This window comes from Takifugu flavidus, chromosome 15, assembly GCF_003711565.1.
Source record: "Takifugu flavidus isolate HTHZ2018 chromosome 15, ASM371156v2, whole genome shotgun sequence".
Classification (NCBI taxonomy): Eukaryota; Metazoa; Chordata; class Actinopteri; order Tetraodontiformes; family Tetraodontidae; genus Takifugu; species Takifugu flavidus.
Genome location: NC_079534.1, coordinates 14,497,353 through 14,510,322, shown reverse-complemented (window position 1 = coordinate 14,510,322; position 12,970 = coordinate 14,497,353). Strand labels below are relative to the sequence as shown.

Genomic DNA, 12,970 nt, shown 5'->3' with positions numbered 1-12,970 from the left:
TGTGGGCAAGGGCAAGCAGACAGGGCAACAGCAGTGTGCCCCCCCCCCCCCAAGCAAGACACCAACTGCCCAGGGCCCCAAGACAAGCCACCCCATGGGGGGTGGATCAGGTGGACCCACACACAACAGCTGCAGGAAAGACATCTTTATTACAACTTCACTTAAACAGTAGAAATTCCAAGACAACCAAAACAGGAAGATGAGCAGAACTACCTACATTATAGATACAGTGACACACATGCTCTGGAGCTCAGTAGCTGTAACTACAGCAAGACCCCAACAGCAGCTGAAGGCTGACCTAGTGTTACTGCTCTAGAAGCAAAAGTGCTGCTGACTCAGGTAGATTTGTGTGCAGTGCTACAAGCATCAATACAGTACATATGACAGACCTTAGGATGCCTCATTAAGGTTTAGATTTTCAGGAGATACAACATGTGTAGCATAAACATAGGAACACCCTGATCTTGGTCAGATGCTGCTTCATGTCTGCACAGAAGCTAATCAATCTTCTATGAGCAGCACCAACTACAGAACCAAGGTGGCCTATTAAACAGTCCAGTATAGAAATATCTCTAGTACATATAGCCTACATTTCCAAACACATGCCTAAATGATCAACAACTACAAGGAATAAAGTCAAAAAGATTTCTGTGCTTTTTTTTGTTCATCTACATCATTGAAATTAAGATATTTGAGGTTATCCTGACTGGACCAGTGTTCTACAGCCTTCAGCAACAATAAGACGAAGGGAGTTGTGTGTCCGAAGGGGCCGAAACACAAACAGCAGGTGAAGCCCAACAATGCTACAAGTGGCTGTGCTAGTAGATGTCGGGCAGGTGAGTGAAGTTCCGGTCCCAGTAGCCTTTCAAGTAGAGCCAGTCCTGAGCTTTGTTGTGAGGGTTTGGTCCTTGGTGAAACCACCTGCACAGATTTAAAAATCACAGATGCGTTAAAAGCAACTTAATAGCAGATTGATTAATGAACAAAAGAACCGAATCACTGCAACAGCACACAGCTGCGATTACACAGTGTGTCCTGAAGGGGGCGCAAAACTTCACATAAAGAACAGCGAGCAGAACACAGCAGAGGTTTGAGCAGACCTTGATCCGAGAGCAGCATTCCTAATCAAGTGTCAGAGGGCCGCGTGCAGGTGGGAGACAAGACAACAGGGCTGCGACTATTAAAACGCCGTCAACAAAGCGCGAGCGATACACGGCGGGACTGGTCCACTTGCCTGGTTTTCCACTCCTCTGTTGATTTGGAGCGATTTTTCCGGGCCATTCGCTGCTTTTCCTCCAGCCTTTTCTTCTCTGCACTTGCTAAATCTACACAGGCGGCCGTGCATTTAGGAACCAACTCAGAACATGTTTCAGATTCTGCTGAAATCAGAGCGATACCACGTACCTATGTCTCCATTCTCCAGCGCGCGGATGTCCGGTCGGAGGCGACTATCTGTTGGGGGGATAACGCCTTCCATACTCTTCTCCAGTGCATTTAATTGCATAGCAAAGGTGGAGAATGCATAGAACTGTTAGAGACAGGATAAAATAGAGTTTAAGGCTCGGCAGCAGGACCCCTCCCATTATTCTGGCCTCATTCACCAGCCAGTCAGACCTTGGCTGAGTTTTCCGGCCGAGGTGTGATCTTCCAGATGAGCTCACTGCCTGGGATGACCTGGACTGTTTCAGCATCAGGTGGAGGCATCTCCTCTGGCTCCTCGTCCACACTGTTCTGCACCACAGACATGCACACGCGTGTATGTCACAGCGCCAGTGATCGCGCATGGTCGAACAACATTGAACGATACCCGTTTATTGGTCTTTCTGTCTTCTGAACTCTTTTTATCCGTCTTCTTATGGGCATCAAAGGTAGCAGCATCTATTGTGTACAGGCATTCCGTCCATTTCCCGTATATAGCACAGAGCTTCTGTTTGCTGTGACAGAGTAGATAACAAAGAGTCGCATTTAGAATTAGATATGATGGAAAACTGGCACTTTTCATGTCAGGCGAATAATGAAATGTGTCTAATTAAAGGTTTAAAGAGCGCTACCTCTTATCTAGGATGTATCCCTCCACTTTATGGAGTTCCTTTCCAAAGAGGCCACAGGGTTTGAAGGTAATGTTGCATCTGTCTCCGGTCCTGCCACAGAATGACAGACTGTTTACCAATTCTCTTTAACTATTCCCCTCCAGCAAGCTTTCAGGCATTAATTATCCCGCTCCCCATCCAGCCACAACTGTCCCAGTTCTGCTCCCTTGATCAATACGCTGACTCTGAAAGTAGATCTGCGCTCACGCTGCAGAGCAGAGATAAACAAGCCTGCAAGATAACCAGGCCTGAGCTCACAGACCCATTGGATGGCAAAAAGGCATTTGCATTACTTGTGGTTGATGACTTCCACGTTGCCGTACTGCTCAATCCAAAGCTGGCCCACGATGATATTGTGCACGCAGCATGTGGGGTTTGTCCAGGTGTAGGCCTCGTTGTACCTATGGAGCCCAAGGTTAAGGGTCAGCCGGGGATTAAAGAGCAGGTACGGGGCAGGCTGGAGAGGCACTTACTTGGGCAGCTCCAGCGTGATCACACCCCTGGGCTCGGCTTCTATACTCTTCCCCCAGAATTTGAGTTTGGGGTAAATGGAGCCGTGGAACACAAAGTCCTCCTTGAGGCCCTCAGCCTGGAAGGCACTGACGGGGGGGTGATGGCTGACCTGCTCCGACACCCACCTGAAGCCCAAATCCTCTCTGCAATAGGGGACAAGTTTGACTCCACAGTAAAGAGCAGGTAGTGAGGCGCTGCTGTGTTCTGAGCCCTCACTTGATGAGCTCAAAGGTCTCTCCCAGTAAGGGGTTGAATGGTTTCCCAGTCCTCTCCCACTGCGACGCCACAGCGGACACAGCAAATGCTGCAACACACTGGAGAGTTGTTGTTGGATGAGCACATACCAGGCGATCATGAACAGGAAACACCTGTCCTCCTTCAGATGCACAGGTGCGTCACCTTCATCCTCTCGATGGAGTCTGTGGTGGTGTTGGCCCGGTGGATGAGGTGCGTGTGCTCCATGTACTCCGACAGCCTCTGCAGGAAACTCAGCGGTTCGTTAAATATCACAGGCATGGCGATCTTGGACAACTCCTGCAGAAGATGGAGGGCAGAAAAAAGGAGAGTGGGATTTAAGCAGCAGCAATTTAATCGTCAGAGGAGCCGGATGCAACTTTCCGTGTATTTATGTGAATGGGACTGCTGGGAATCCAAAGTCTTGATTAATTTTCCCACGTATGTGTGGATCACCAGTCATGTTTGAACTCATTAAGAGTTCTCATTATACATGTGATTAATTGAACTCTTTCCAGTCTGTAGCCGAGCTGAGGTTGTTTCCTCTGAAGCTCTTAAACAGGAAGTGTGTATTGTGTCGTGCTCCATGTGTAATAGCGTGTATAGATGCAGGTTTCCGACCATGCCGATGCACTTCTTCAGGATGCTCCAGATGCTGACATCATTCCTGGAGAACATGGGAGCAGGAAGGCACGTCCTGGGGTGTACAGGGATGAGGGCAAGAACATTACAAGATTACATCATCGCAAAAGAGAAAACCTCAAAAAACCTGTAAACCGTCAACAGGGAAACCATTTTCCCCCTCAGAAAACCAGTTTACAGCGGCTGTAATCCTCAAGGTCAAAGACTAACGAGGTTCTTCCCACAGCAGAGATAACAGAGAGGCTGCAGAAGCAGCAGCAGACACAGAACCACGTAACCCGGCGCCGGTCAATCGTTGAGCTTTAACAGGATCAAATGCATTCATTCCAGTCTGATTCTAACAGCGGTAAAATCCACCACCTTCTAAAAGAAGCCTGGCTCAGGCTGCCAGCAGACAGATGGTGTCCTTGTTTAAAGCCCAGCGCAGATGCAGCCGCAGAAATAAGGCAGTTGGTTCAGCTAAATAAACAGAGGAGACGCCGGGTTTGCTCAGTCACCAGGGGGGGCCACACTAGTTTGGCTTCCATTTTAGTCCCTGGACAGTGACAGGAACATTAGAGATGTCACCTCGGACCATTTCTAATCCTTTCTACGCACGTCAGGCTCATTGAGAGGAGCGTCCTTATTTCATGAATGATCACGTGAGGTCAAAACTTGAACAAGCCGATGCTGCTCGTTCCAAAAACCCAAACCCACCCGGGAGTAAACGCCTGTGGCGTGTGCGGGGGACGATGGTGGAAGTGCCGTTCCCCGTCCACGGGCAACAGGACGCGGGTCCTTTACAGGAACGCCTCCTCATTCATTTTTAAGCAGCGCAGACGCAGACACGCGCCTGACCTGTCCTCCTAATAACTCAAAGCCAGCCTCTGTAAATGATTCATGCCTCACTACAAGATGGATAAAACACATCTGCATCGTCACATTCCACCGGCTGACAAACAACACGTGCTGCGTTTCCTGTAACCTCCTGAGTTTTCCCCTTGGTCGGAAAAACAAAGGTATTCTCCGCGGTATTCTGGAGCGCTCCAACAACAAGCGACTGGAAAGGTGGCATCCCATTACACCCCCTCTGCTGGTTACCGGCCTATCAGTTTGCACATGAAGGTCTCATCAGAGCTGCCAAAATCTCGCCGATTCCGTGATGACTCGGCAAAACACGTCCCTTCGTCGGTCAGACCCCAAACAAGCATGACATCATATCTGGAGCGTGTCCCACCTGTGCTTCTCGTCTCCGATGCGCTGGGTTGGTTGGTTGCCATGGTTACCCTCCCCTGACATTCTGCTGGGCGCCCTGAGTGCGCTGGGATGGCAGAGAAGCGGGGACTCTCTCCCCTCGTCCTCTTCAAAGGACTGACTGGCGATGGACAGGAAGTCGCTCACGGAGAGCTCCGACTCGGAGTCTGTGGGGCAGCGAGAGAAGGCAGACGGCGGGTCAGGTGGAGAACGCCGGGCCGCAGCTCAAACCCCGCTCAGCCACTCTGGGAGTCAGCGTCACTCCTGAACGCCCCCCCCCCCCCGCAGAATCGTGCTCCAATGAGAGGCCGCGCCGAGGCTTCATTTCCTTTAACATTGTTTGCTGCTCCGCCCCCGACTACAGGTACCAGCACATCCACAGAGGCGGGACACACGCGCACCAGAAGCAGCTCAGAAACAGCGACGTGTTCGAGCACTTGGTGCCGTGGAGCCCATACAGCCTCACGCTTCGGTCAGAATCGCCCGTTTGTAAACGGGAACTATTTCTCAGGGTTTAGACATGAAGAGCTCGTTTAAAAAGGGTCCTGCAAACGTTTCCTCCACCATCTTCACACAGACGTTTGACCCAAGGCTGGTTTGTTCTCGTCACTCAGGAGACAAAGCCTTTCCTTCCCTCTGGAGCTCTGGAATCCCAGGACACCCACACTTTGATCTACCTTCAGCTGTGTGGGAATTCCCAAAGGACCAGCTAGATTTCCTTTGTATTTCCCAAGAGAAGAGGAAAAACGCTGCGACCTTCTCATTTTCAAACCAATGTCACCTTCCTCCTAACGTGGTTACAGATGAATAGTTGTACATGTGTGAAACGAGCGTCAATGTCCGACAAAATTGATCAATTCTAACCGTCAGGAATTGAAAACGAGGGATGAGTGAAGGCAAACCTCACGCTGAAGCGGGAATCGGAGTTTTACGAGCTCATGTAGCCACTAATTATGCGTTACTGACACTAACAATAAAGGAAGAATTTTCAAGTAGATAAAGCAGGAAATGGATGAAACAATCCTTTCTTCCTTCTCCCTTCATCACGTATTCCATTCTTTTTAAGAATCTATGCGAATTTGATGCCAACATGAATGTTAATTTGGGACAACAGAAGACTGGAGAGTCGTGAAATCCTGACGCAACTGCAGGAAACGTGTTTCACGAGGTTTCAGGCAGTAACGTCACGACTCAAAGTTGATGTAAAAGTGAGGGGAAGAGCTGAATGAGTTGGTTGGATTGTTTGCAAAGGCATATTTATTCTAAATGATAAGATGAATATCGCCGATAAAGGCCAACTGGGCATCAATAAGGTCCTGAGCTGGTGCTACCCCTCAGACGGAGCGAGATGTTTGGTGTCCAGGGGGCTGACCTGACAGAGCATCATAGAAATCCTCTTCAGTGAGCGTACTGGGGGCGGATGACCTCCTGCTGCTACGGATGGACTCCTTCAGCTCCTGCTGCTCTGAAGCCAAGATCTGCAGGGCCTCCGTCAGAGCTTTGTTCTTCTCCACCTCCTGCTCCAACTTCAGACTCCACACCTGCGACAGGACAACAGTGTGGCGATGACGACTGCGTGCGTAGAAACCAGTGCTGCCGGCCCGACTCTGATTGATACGGAGGATCTGCTCTGCCACACGCTGTGTCTGAGGTGTAGATGACAGTTCTTTGTTATGAACCTGAACGCGGATCTGGTTCCCTCCAGCCCGGAACCAAACACCACAGTCTCTGTAGCCCAGGATTGAGTGTCCCTCCAGAGACATTTGAGCCGTTCCTCCAGATCAGCGTTCCTGCTGGAGGTTCATAATGGTGCAAATACCCTCGGAGCAGTGGAAAGTGCTCCGGCTACACGTGGAAGGGGAACACAGGCCGACACATGACGCGTGTCAGACAGACGTATAGAGGAAGCTACGAGTTGAGCTATAAGTTTAACAGCTCGGGAAAGAGAAACGCCGTCACTGTCCGCAGAAAGTGCCGTTTGGGAGCCCGTGGCAGGCACTTGGCTCCAGAGCCCATCCAGGGACAGAAGCCTTTTGTTGTGTAACCCAGCCAGCTCCCTCGCTCTCGATACATCCTCTCGCCTGAGCGCAAACTGTGCTATTTTAAGCCCAGCCGGAGCTTGTGTGCAGCCACTGCTGCTGGGGTCTGTGAGGAAAGCTTCTCTTTGGTCAACACCCCAAAGGGTAGAGCTTTAATTACGTAAGATTGGTTTCCTCTCCTAAGGAAGCAATCTATAGCTAATAAACATAAAAAGGAGAACCATCCGAGCTGGAGCACGAGCTGATAAAGGCAATAGATCCAATGTGAGGATCTGTGAGGAGAGAGCATTTATTTGGGTTTATCGAGCGCCAGTGTGACCTCCTCCCTTCGCTCATGTATTAAATGGCTGTTAGTGGGCGAGAACCTCGTGGTGAAAACAGACGCTGCTTTTCTCCGGCCATCGTGGCAACGCGGAGCGACACTTCCCTTATCTGTGCTTCCGTGCCTCCGTTAGTTTTCCTGACAGGTGTGGCTGCCAAAGGTTTATGAACGAATCCGTTTTCATCACAACCCACGAGAGGCTCTGTCCAGAAGCATCCACCTGCAGCTCAATCTTCCCGAGGACACGTGAGGCTGCTGCAGACAGCAAGAGTCTCCCCTTTAACTACCACAGCGCCTGAACGACTGATGCTCCACTTCTGCTGAAGGGAAACGCTGTAAAAATCTTATTTACGGAGCATTTAAACGACTGCAAAGTGTGTAATCGCCAGCAAAGAGGAGCGTCAGCGGTGGGAGAGTATGAATGTGGGATTAGAGTTAATACTGTCTAATACAGCCAAACTCTGCAGAGTGTAAAATTATAATCCAGTTAGTAAATGTGGGCACAGTAAAGGCTGGAATTGTCAGGTGGACTGTGACACGTCCTGCGTGCTATCTTAGCATGCTGGCTAGTTTTACACACAAATTTACTGGCCACGACTTTCAGTGGAACTTGAGGGATGAGCTTCTCCATAATGATGCTGGAATATTCCCTGACACAGGAGAGCAGCTGCCGCCCCCCCCCCCACATACACACACCATATGGTCTGTGCCCACAGCGCTATGTAAACATGTAAAAAGCCATACTGCTTTCTCTCCTCATGCAGAATTATAGGCAGCTGATTCGCAGGCCAGCTGATTAGATTCTATAGCAATATTAAAGCTTAATTTCCACATTAGTCAGAGTTAAGGTCAGAAAGAGACGCAGAGCTACAAATGATGTAACCAGCAAACACTACCAAGTTCAAATAAAAACTTTAAAGCACTTAAATCTATAGAAACGACTTCAGCCTGTGAGCAAACCGCGTTCACCTGTACAAAAGCTTCAGATTGAACAATTTGGACACAGAAAACACGAGAACAAAAAGCACAATACGCTCGAGGAAACTTCAGCACATCTCCGGCACACAGGGAGGCAGCCACGTCCACCGACGGCCTCTAAAGCTAAAACACAACACAAACGCAGGAACAAATCTTTGCTCTGTACCTGAGTGGAGACGCGTTGTGAGTGGCGACACCGTCTCTGCTCCCTGCCGTGGCTGCCAGCGTGTTTTTACTAGCTAGGTCTGTGAATATGCCCGCGCTGCACTTATCTCACTCAGTGCACAGCCTTTCCTGAGAGAGGGTGGATTCTAGTCTTGCTGCGCGCGTGTGTGTGTCTGTGTGTGTGTGTGTGTGTGTGGAGCTGATCTCCAAGATGAATGCAGACCTAAGCATAAAAGCGGATCTTGCGTGTCCTTCCCACAGATATCTGAGTGATTATCACATGGTTCCCCTGCACATTCAAGGACACCACACATGCACTGGGACACCTACATTAACTTAGAACCTCACTGGTGTAACAGAACAGGAGGAGATTTTCTGCCAGGGGGAGGGCAGACAACAGACAACAACTGTGTCAAATGACCAGGAGCTTCTAGAAGTATGACAAGTGCAGTTGCAGGAAGACCTTCACCCACCTCCTCTTGTTTGGACAGCTGTTCCAGGCACTGTTGGAGGACAGCACAGGTTTCACTGGACAGGTTACAGGTTTCCTTGGCTTTTAGTAACAGGGGGGCAGAAACGGCTGTGGAGAGGCCAAAACAGAGCGATCAGAACTCAGCGCCATCTGCTGATCGTTGAACGAAACTGCACATTACTCTGTGACTTCCAAACAAAATAATCAGAGAAGAGCAGGAAGGAAGAGGTTCTCCAGCTCAGGGGCTTGAACCACTTTTAGGTTGGACCACGCTAAAGCTAACAATCAAAATAATCTGTAATAACCAAAACCCTGATGTTATTTTTGACTCATCCTGCTCCTCTCAGGTAGAAACAGGAGTCCTACCACAGATCTCCTCGTTCTTCACCATTGATACAAAAACCGACACTTCGCTCTCCAGTTTCTGCTGCAAAAGGTTGGCTTCCTGTGCACAGAAGATGATTACAAAGACTGCATTCTACCTCAACAAAAATCTCCCCTGGGGGTCTGCAGCTTGTTTTACCTGGAGTACATGTGTCAGAGTCCTCGCTGTCTTCAGGACGTCCCCGTTTGCAGCCTCAGTAAACTTCTCCTCTGTGTAGTGATGAGTGCTAAAGGAGGAGTGTGCCTCAAAAGCATCCAACCATTTCTAAAGGGGAGAGATCGTCATTCAGGCCGAATACGTCAGTAAGAAGAAAGAAGCATCAGCCAGAGGTGACGCTCCTCTCACCTTTCTTGTTGCCAATGAATTTGTCCTTGAGGCCACCTTAAAATAAAGCACAGAGTCATCAAAGCACCGGAGCATGAAGAAGCAATGATCCCATGGTTTGATCTGAAAGCACAAAGCAAAACTGTAGTACAGAGGTGAATAAAGGCTATATTGAAAGGCTGTAGAACAGCGCGGCTGCCTACCATGCAGGAGGCCTGCGTTAGAGACTTGCAGCCCTGTTTTCTAACTCCAGCCTGGGCGTCAGCCCTGGAAACACAAGAGAACAGGCGGAGAACCTGGCACGATCCGGTCAGATCATTGGAGGCTCGTGAAGAGGCCAATCTTTTGCCTAAAGAGTTTAGCTAACATGTGTAGGTTAGCTCACTGTCTGTGGTACCAGGACACGCTTCCGTCTTCAATCACCACCCAGTGGCGACGCCACCCAAGAAAACGCGAACTCTGTCGCAGAAAAAGACACAAATGTTCAGCAAATAAAGAAACACAACTGAAATGAAGATGTGATAAAGATTCGGTGTGTGGAAGGACTGAAACCAGGAATATCAGACATCCAATCCAAAGCGGAGCGGAACAAAAAGGTTCTGTTGATATGGTGAGGAATCAAGTGTGGACAGAACGCACTTCAGCATCTGGGTACCTTCCAGAGAGGACCTTCAATCTTCTGCACCCCTCTCTTCAGATCCTTCGCAGAGGAAGAGGAAATACAACATTTTATCCACTGGCTAATACAATAAACCTAAAAAACCTGGAAAACCTTTTTTTTTTTAAACCAAAGATGCGACTTACCTTCAAACTAAAGACATACACCTGTAAATAATGCTTGGGGCTTATCCAATCATTTTTAGTAATTCCCGTGATGACTTAAATAATAAGACAACCTGATAAATAGAAACGATGATGTATTATACGTCCTTACTTTGGCCTGATACGCCACTAGGATCAGCCTCAGCTCCTCACTACGGACCAGGTCTGTGGCTGTCTGACCTGCAGCACAAGGATCCAGTCTACTCCAGTCATAATACAGTCCTCCGAGTGTTTAAGGGTCAGGCGATTTACCGTTGTTGTTTCTAATACAAGGATCTGCTCCAGACTGGAGCAGCTTTATGATGCATTGCTTCTGCCCCCTGTAGGCTGCACAGTGTAGTGGAGTATTCCCCACAGAGTCCCTGCACTCCAGATTTGGAGCTTCTTTCTCATTGAGCTGCAGATAACAAGACAACAAGCAACACAAAACAGCGCAGGTGAGGCAGAAAGTGTGTTTTTCTGTGTGGTTTTTGGTGGGAAAGGGTGGCACAGACGTCCTCAGACCATGTTAGAGAGAGCGGAGATGTCCCCTTCCCTGGCCGCTTCCAGAAGCTTCCCCTCCTTTCTCCTCATCTCTCTCCTCTCCGCAGCTGCAGCAAAAAAGAGACGCTTGGAGGGAACAAAGGCAAATAACTGACAGTGCTCGAAGGGGGAGAAAACTCATCATTTGGTACCCTCAAGCATTGTAATGATTTCATCATCTTCAGTCCCATCTTTGGGGATTTGGGCCGCTCCATTGATTATACTGGACGAGGCGTCGTACCGCAGCAGCGACAGGACGATCTCCTTCAGGAGCCAAAGCAAAGGATTAAAAGAAGCCTGTGACAAAGACTGCACCTTTAATTATGACCGTTGAAGGAAATGTGTGTGAGGTGATGGTGAATAGAGGAGATTACCTTCCTGCCAGCACGGGCTGCCTTGTGCAGAGGTGTGTCCCCCACGTTGTCCTGCACATTAACACCAGCGCCAGCCTGCAGGAAAGGCCAGACAACCATCGAGTCTTTCCAACGAGGCCACGGGGCCGGCTGCGTTGGGCCCCAGCGTCCTCGTCTTACCTTCAGCAACTCCTCCACAACATCCTTGTGTCCACAGTGGCAGGCCAGGTGCAGGGGCGTCCACCCCAGAGCGTCCGTGGACCGAGCTGAAGACAAACAGGGCGTCCTCGGAGGGCCAACGGGGATGAGAGAATAACAGAGGGCTTTGACTTACATTTGCAGTTGACATTCAGAGAAATGCTCTGCTGGGCTCTCAGCTGGAGGAGACTCTGGATTTGGGGGAGGTTTCCCACTTTAGCGTTGAAGGTGAGCTGGTCCTCAGGTGTGTCTTCCTCCATCACCACCCTGGCTCAATAACCAACGCTCCAAACTAAGAGGAGGACATGGAGAGACGAGACTGTCAGAGTTTACACGTGAAACACCGAATTCCAGACGGAAATAATGGTAATTTCAGCTTAGAACCAACAATAACGCTTCTTTGTGCAAACGCTAAGTCAGAAACTGTTGTTTGGTCGATTAGGCTTTAATCAATATTGAGGCAGCAACTTTAGACTTACAAGTGGCGACTTTTATCTCTTAAAAGTTCGAGTTCTTTAGATTTGTTCTGCTTTAAAATTGGTCAAAACAGAACGCACGCCGCAGACTTCTCACAGCCGAAACTCAATCGTATTAGTCCGCGGACACGTGACGAGGTGAACAGGTGCACCCGTCAGTCAGATCCGAGTGCGACTGAAAATAGTCCGTTTTTAAATTGAATAAACAACTTTATATAAATGGTAAATATTGTAGTTATGTAAACGGCTTTATAGCATCAGGCGGGGTCACCTATTTGTTGAATTTGGCTTCTTATAAAAAAGCACACAATAGAAAACACAATCGAGACAACAAGAAGCTATTTTATTTATTTGGTTGCTGCGTCACTGCTGCTGAGTTTTCTCAGGAATCAGAAGCTCGACACACAACACATCATCCATTAATGACATTTATTTGAAGGTTTTAGGCAATCTGATGACATTTTTGTCTTTATTTATTTATTTTTAAGAATCGACACTAATACAAGACTTCTGTCTAGGTACTTTTACTATTGAGGTAAAACATGTTCCAGATAGATTCCATATGTTAGCATTAGCAAGGTGAAAATAACATTTTTTTTCTTAGCATCATCTTTATCTTCATGTTCATTATCAGTGGAAAATGAAAATAGACAACGTTTGGCTGGATGGAAACATGGGCACTAATCAAAGCATATTCATCAGCTGAGGTCTGGCGGGTGAAAGAAGCTCCCTGGGTTAGTTCTTGCTAATTAGCATGGCAATTACTGTAAGCTGTCACAGTTCTTAAGCAATAGGGTGGACCGCGTGTGCTCCAGAGCATAATCCCTCACAAATTACAAGATAATGGAGGCAAAGAGAGGCCACTGCTTTAAAAAGAAACCCAGATAGAATCCCCAACAGGCACGTTTTAGGGACAGGCGAGGAGCGAGACAGCGTGACTGAGAGAAAGGTAGAGAGGAAAAAAGACGTGTGCTTTATTCCCTCCTGGTAAAGAGCCTGAATCAGAGCAGCTCATTTAACTGCATGTGTGACAGACACGCAAACCCATAATACAAGATGTTCTTCTAACATGAGCTTTAGCTGCTGTGCTTCATACGATAAACTGTTTACACGCGGGTAGACCATGCAACGATCTGCCTTTGACTTCCATACGTGGGCCCAAACCCTCCATCTGACCTGTAAGACCACCAACAGGTTTTGTG

At 48.5% G+C, this 12,970-nt stretch overlaps 1 protein-coding gene across 4 annotated transcripts; it reads right to left on the bottom strand.

Annotated features, from left to right (window-relative positions):
- Positions 1–130: 130 nt before the first annotated feature.
- LOC130539418 (oxysterol-binding protein-related protein 1-like) lies at positions 131–11,902 on the bottom strand. Of its 4 annotated transcripts, none has more exons than XM_057057745.1 (29): positions 11,772–11,902; positions 11,429–11,584; positions 11,275–11,360; positions 11,116–11,190; positions 10,894–11,005; positions 10,724–10,809; positions 10,472–10,616; positions 10,332–10,399; positions 10,053–10,097; positions 9,783–9,856; positions 9,601–9,664; positions 9,419–9,520; positions 9,212–9,337; positions 9,055–9,133; positions 8,690–8,796; positions 6,085–6,253; positions 4,696–4,879; positions 3,459–3,534; positions 3,003–3,137; positions 2,820–2,917; positions 2,564–2,746; positions 2,384–2,491; positions 2,052–2,141; positions 1,808–1,934; positions 1,615–1,731; positions 1,405–1,528; positions 1,235–1,325; positions 1,101–1,121; positions 131–921 (listed from the first exon to the last, which is right to left on the bottom strand). In XM_057057745.1, exons 2-29 carry the CDS (start codon positions 11,550–11,552, stop codon positions 819–821), a joined length of 2,919 nt encoding a protein of 972 aa, XP_056913725.1. In that variant the 5' UTR covers positions 11,553–11,584; positions 11,772–11,902; the 3' UTR covers positions 131–818. The 4 variants fall into 4 exon arrangements, 3 of the variants coding, with proteins under 3 accessions (XP_056913725.1, XP_056913726.1, XP_056913727.1); XM_057057746.1 differs by having other exon boundaries at positions 9,221–9,337; XM_057057747.1 differs by lacking the exon at positions 1,101–1,121 and having other exon boundaries at positions 11,772–11,901.
- Between the last annotated feature and the right edge of the window lie 1,068 nt (positions 11,903–12,970).

Bases quoted from the DNA above. Each gene is read 5' to 3' on its own strand.
- LOC130539418 (XM_057057745.1), bottom strand. From the start codon at position 11,552: ATGGAGGAAGACACACCTGAGGACCAGCTCACCTTCAACGCTAAAGTG. The intron at 10,098-10,331 runs GTAAGGACGTAT...TCCTCTGCGAAG, and splicing joins TAGTGGCGTATCAGGCCAAA to GATCTGAAGAGAGGGGTGCA. The intron at 1,122-1,234 runs GCAAGTGGACCA...ACACTTGATTAG, and splicing joins ACAGAGGAGTGGAAAACCAG to GAATGCTGCTCTCGGATCAA.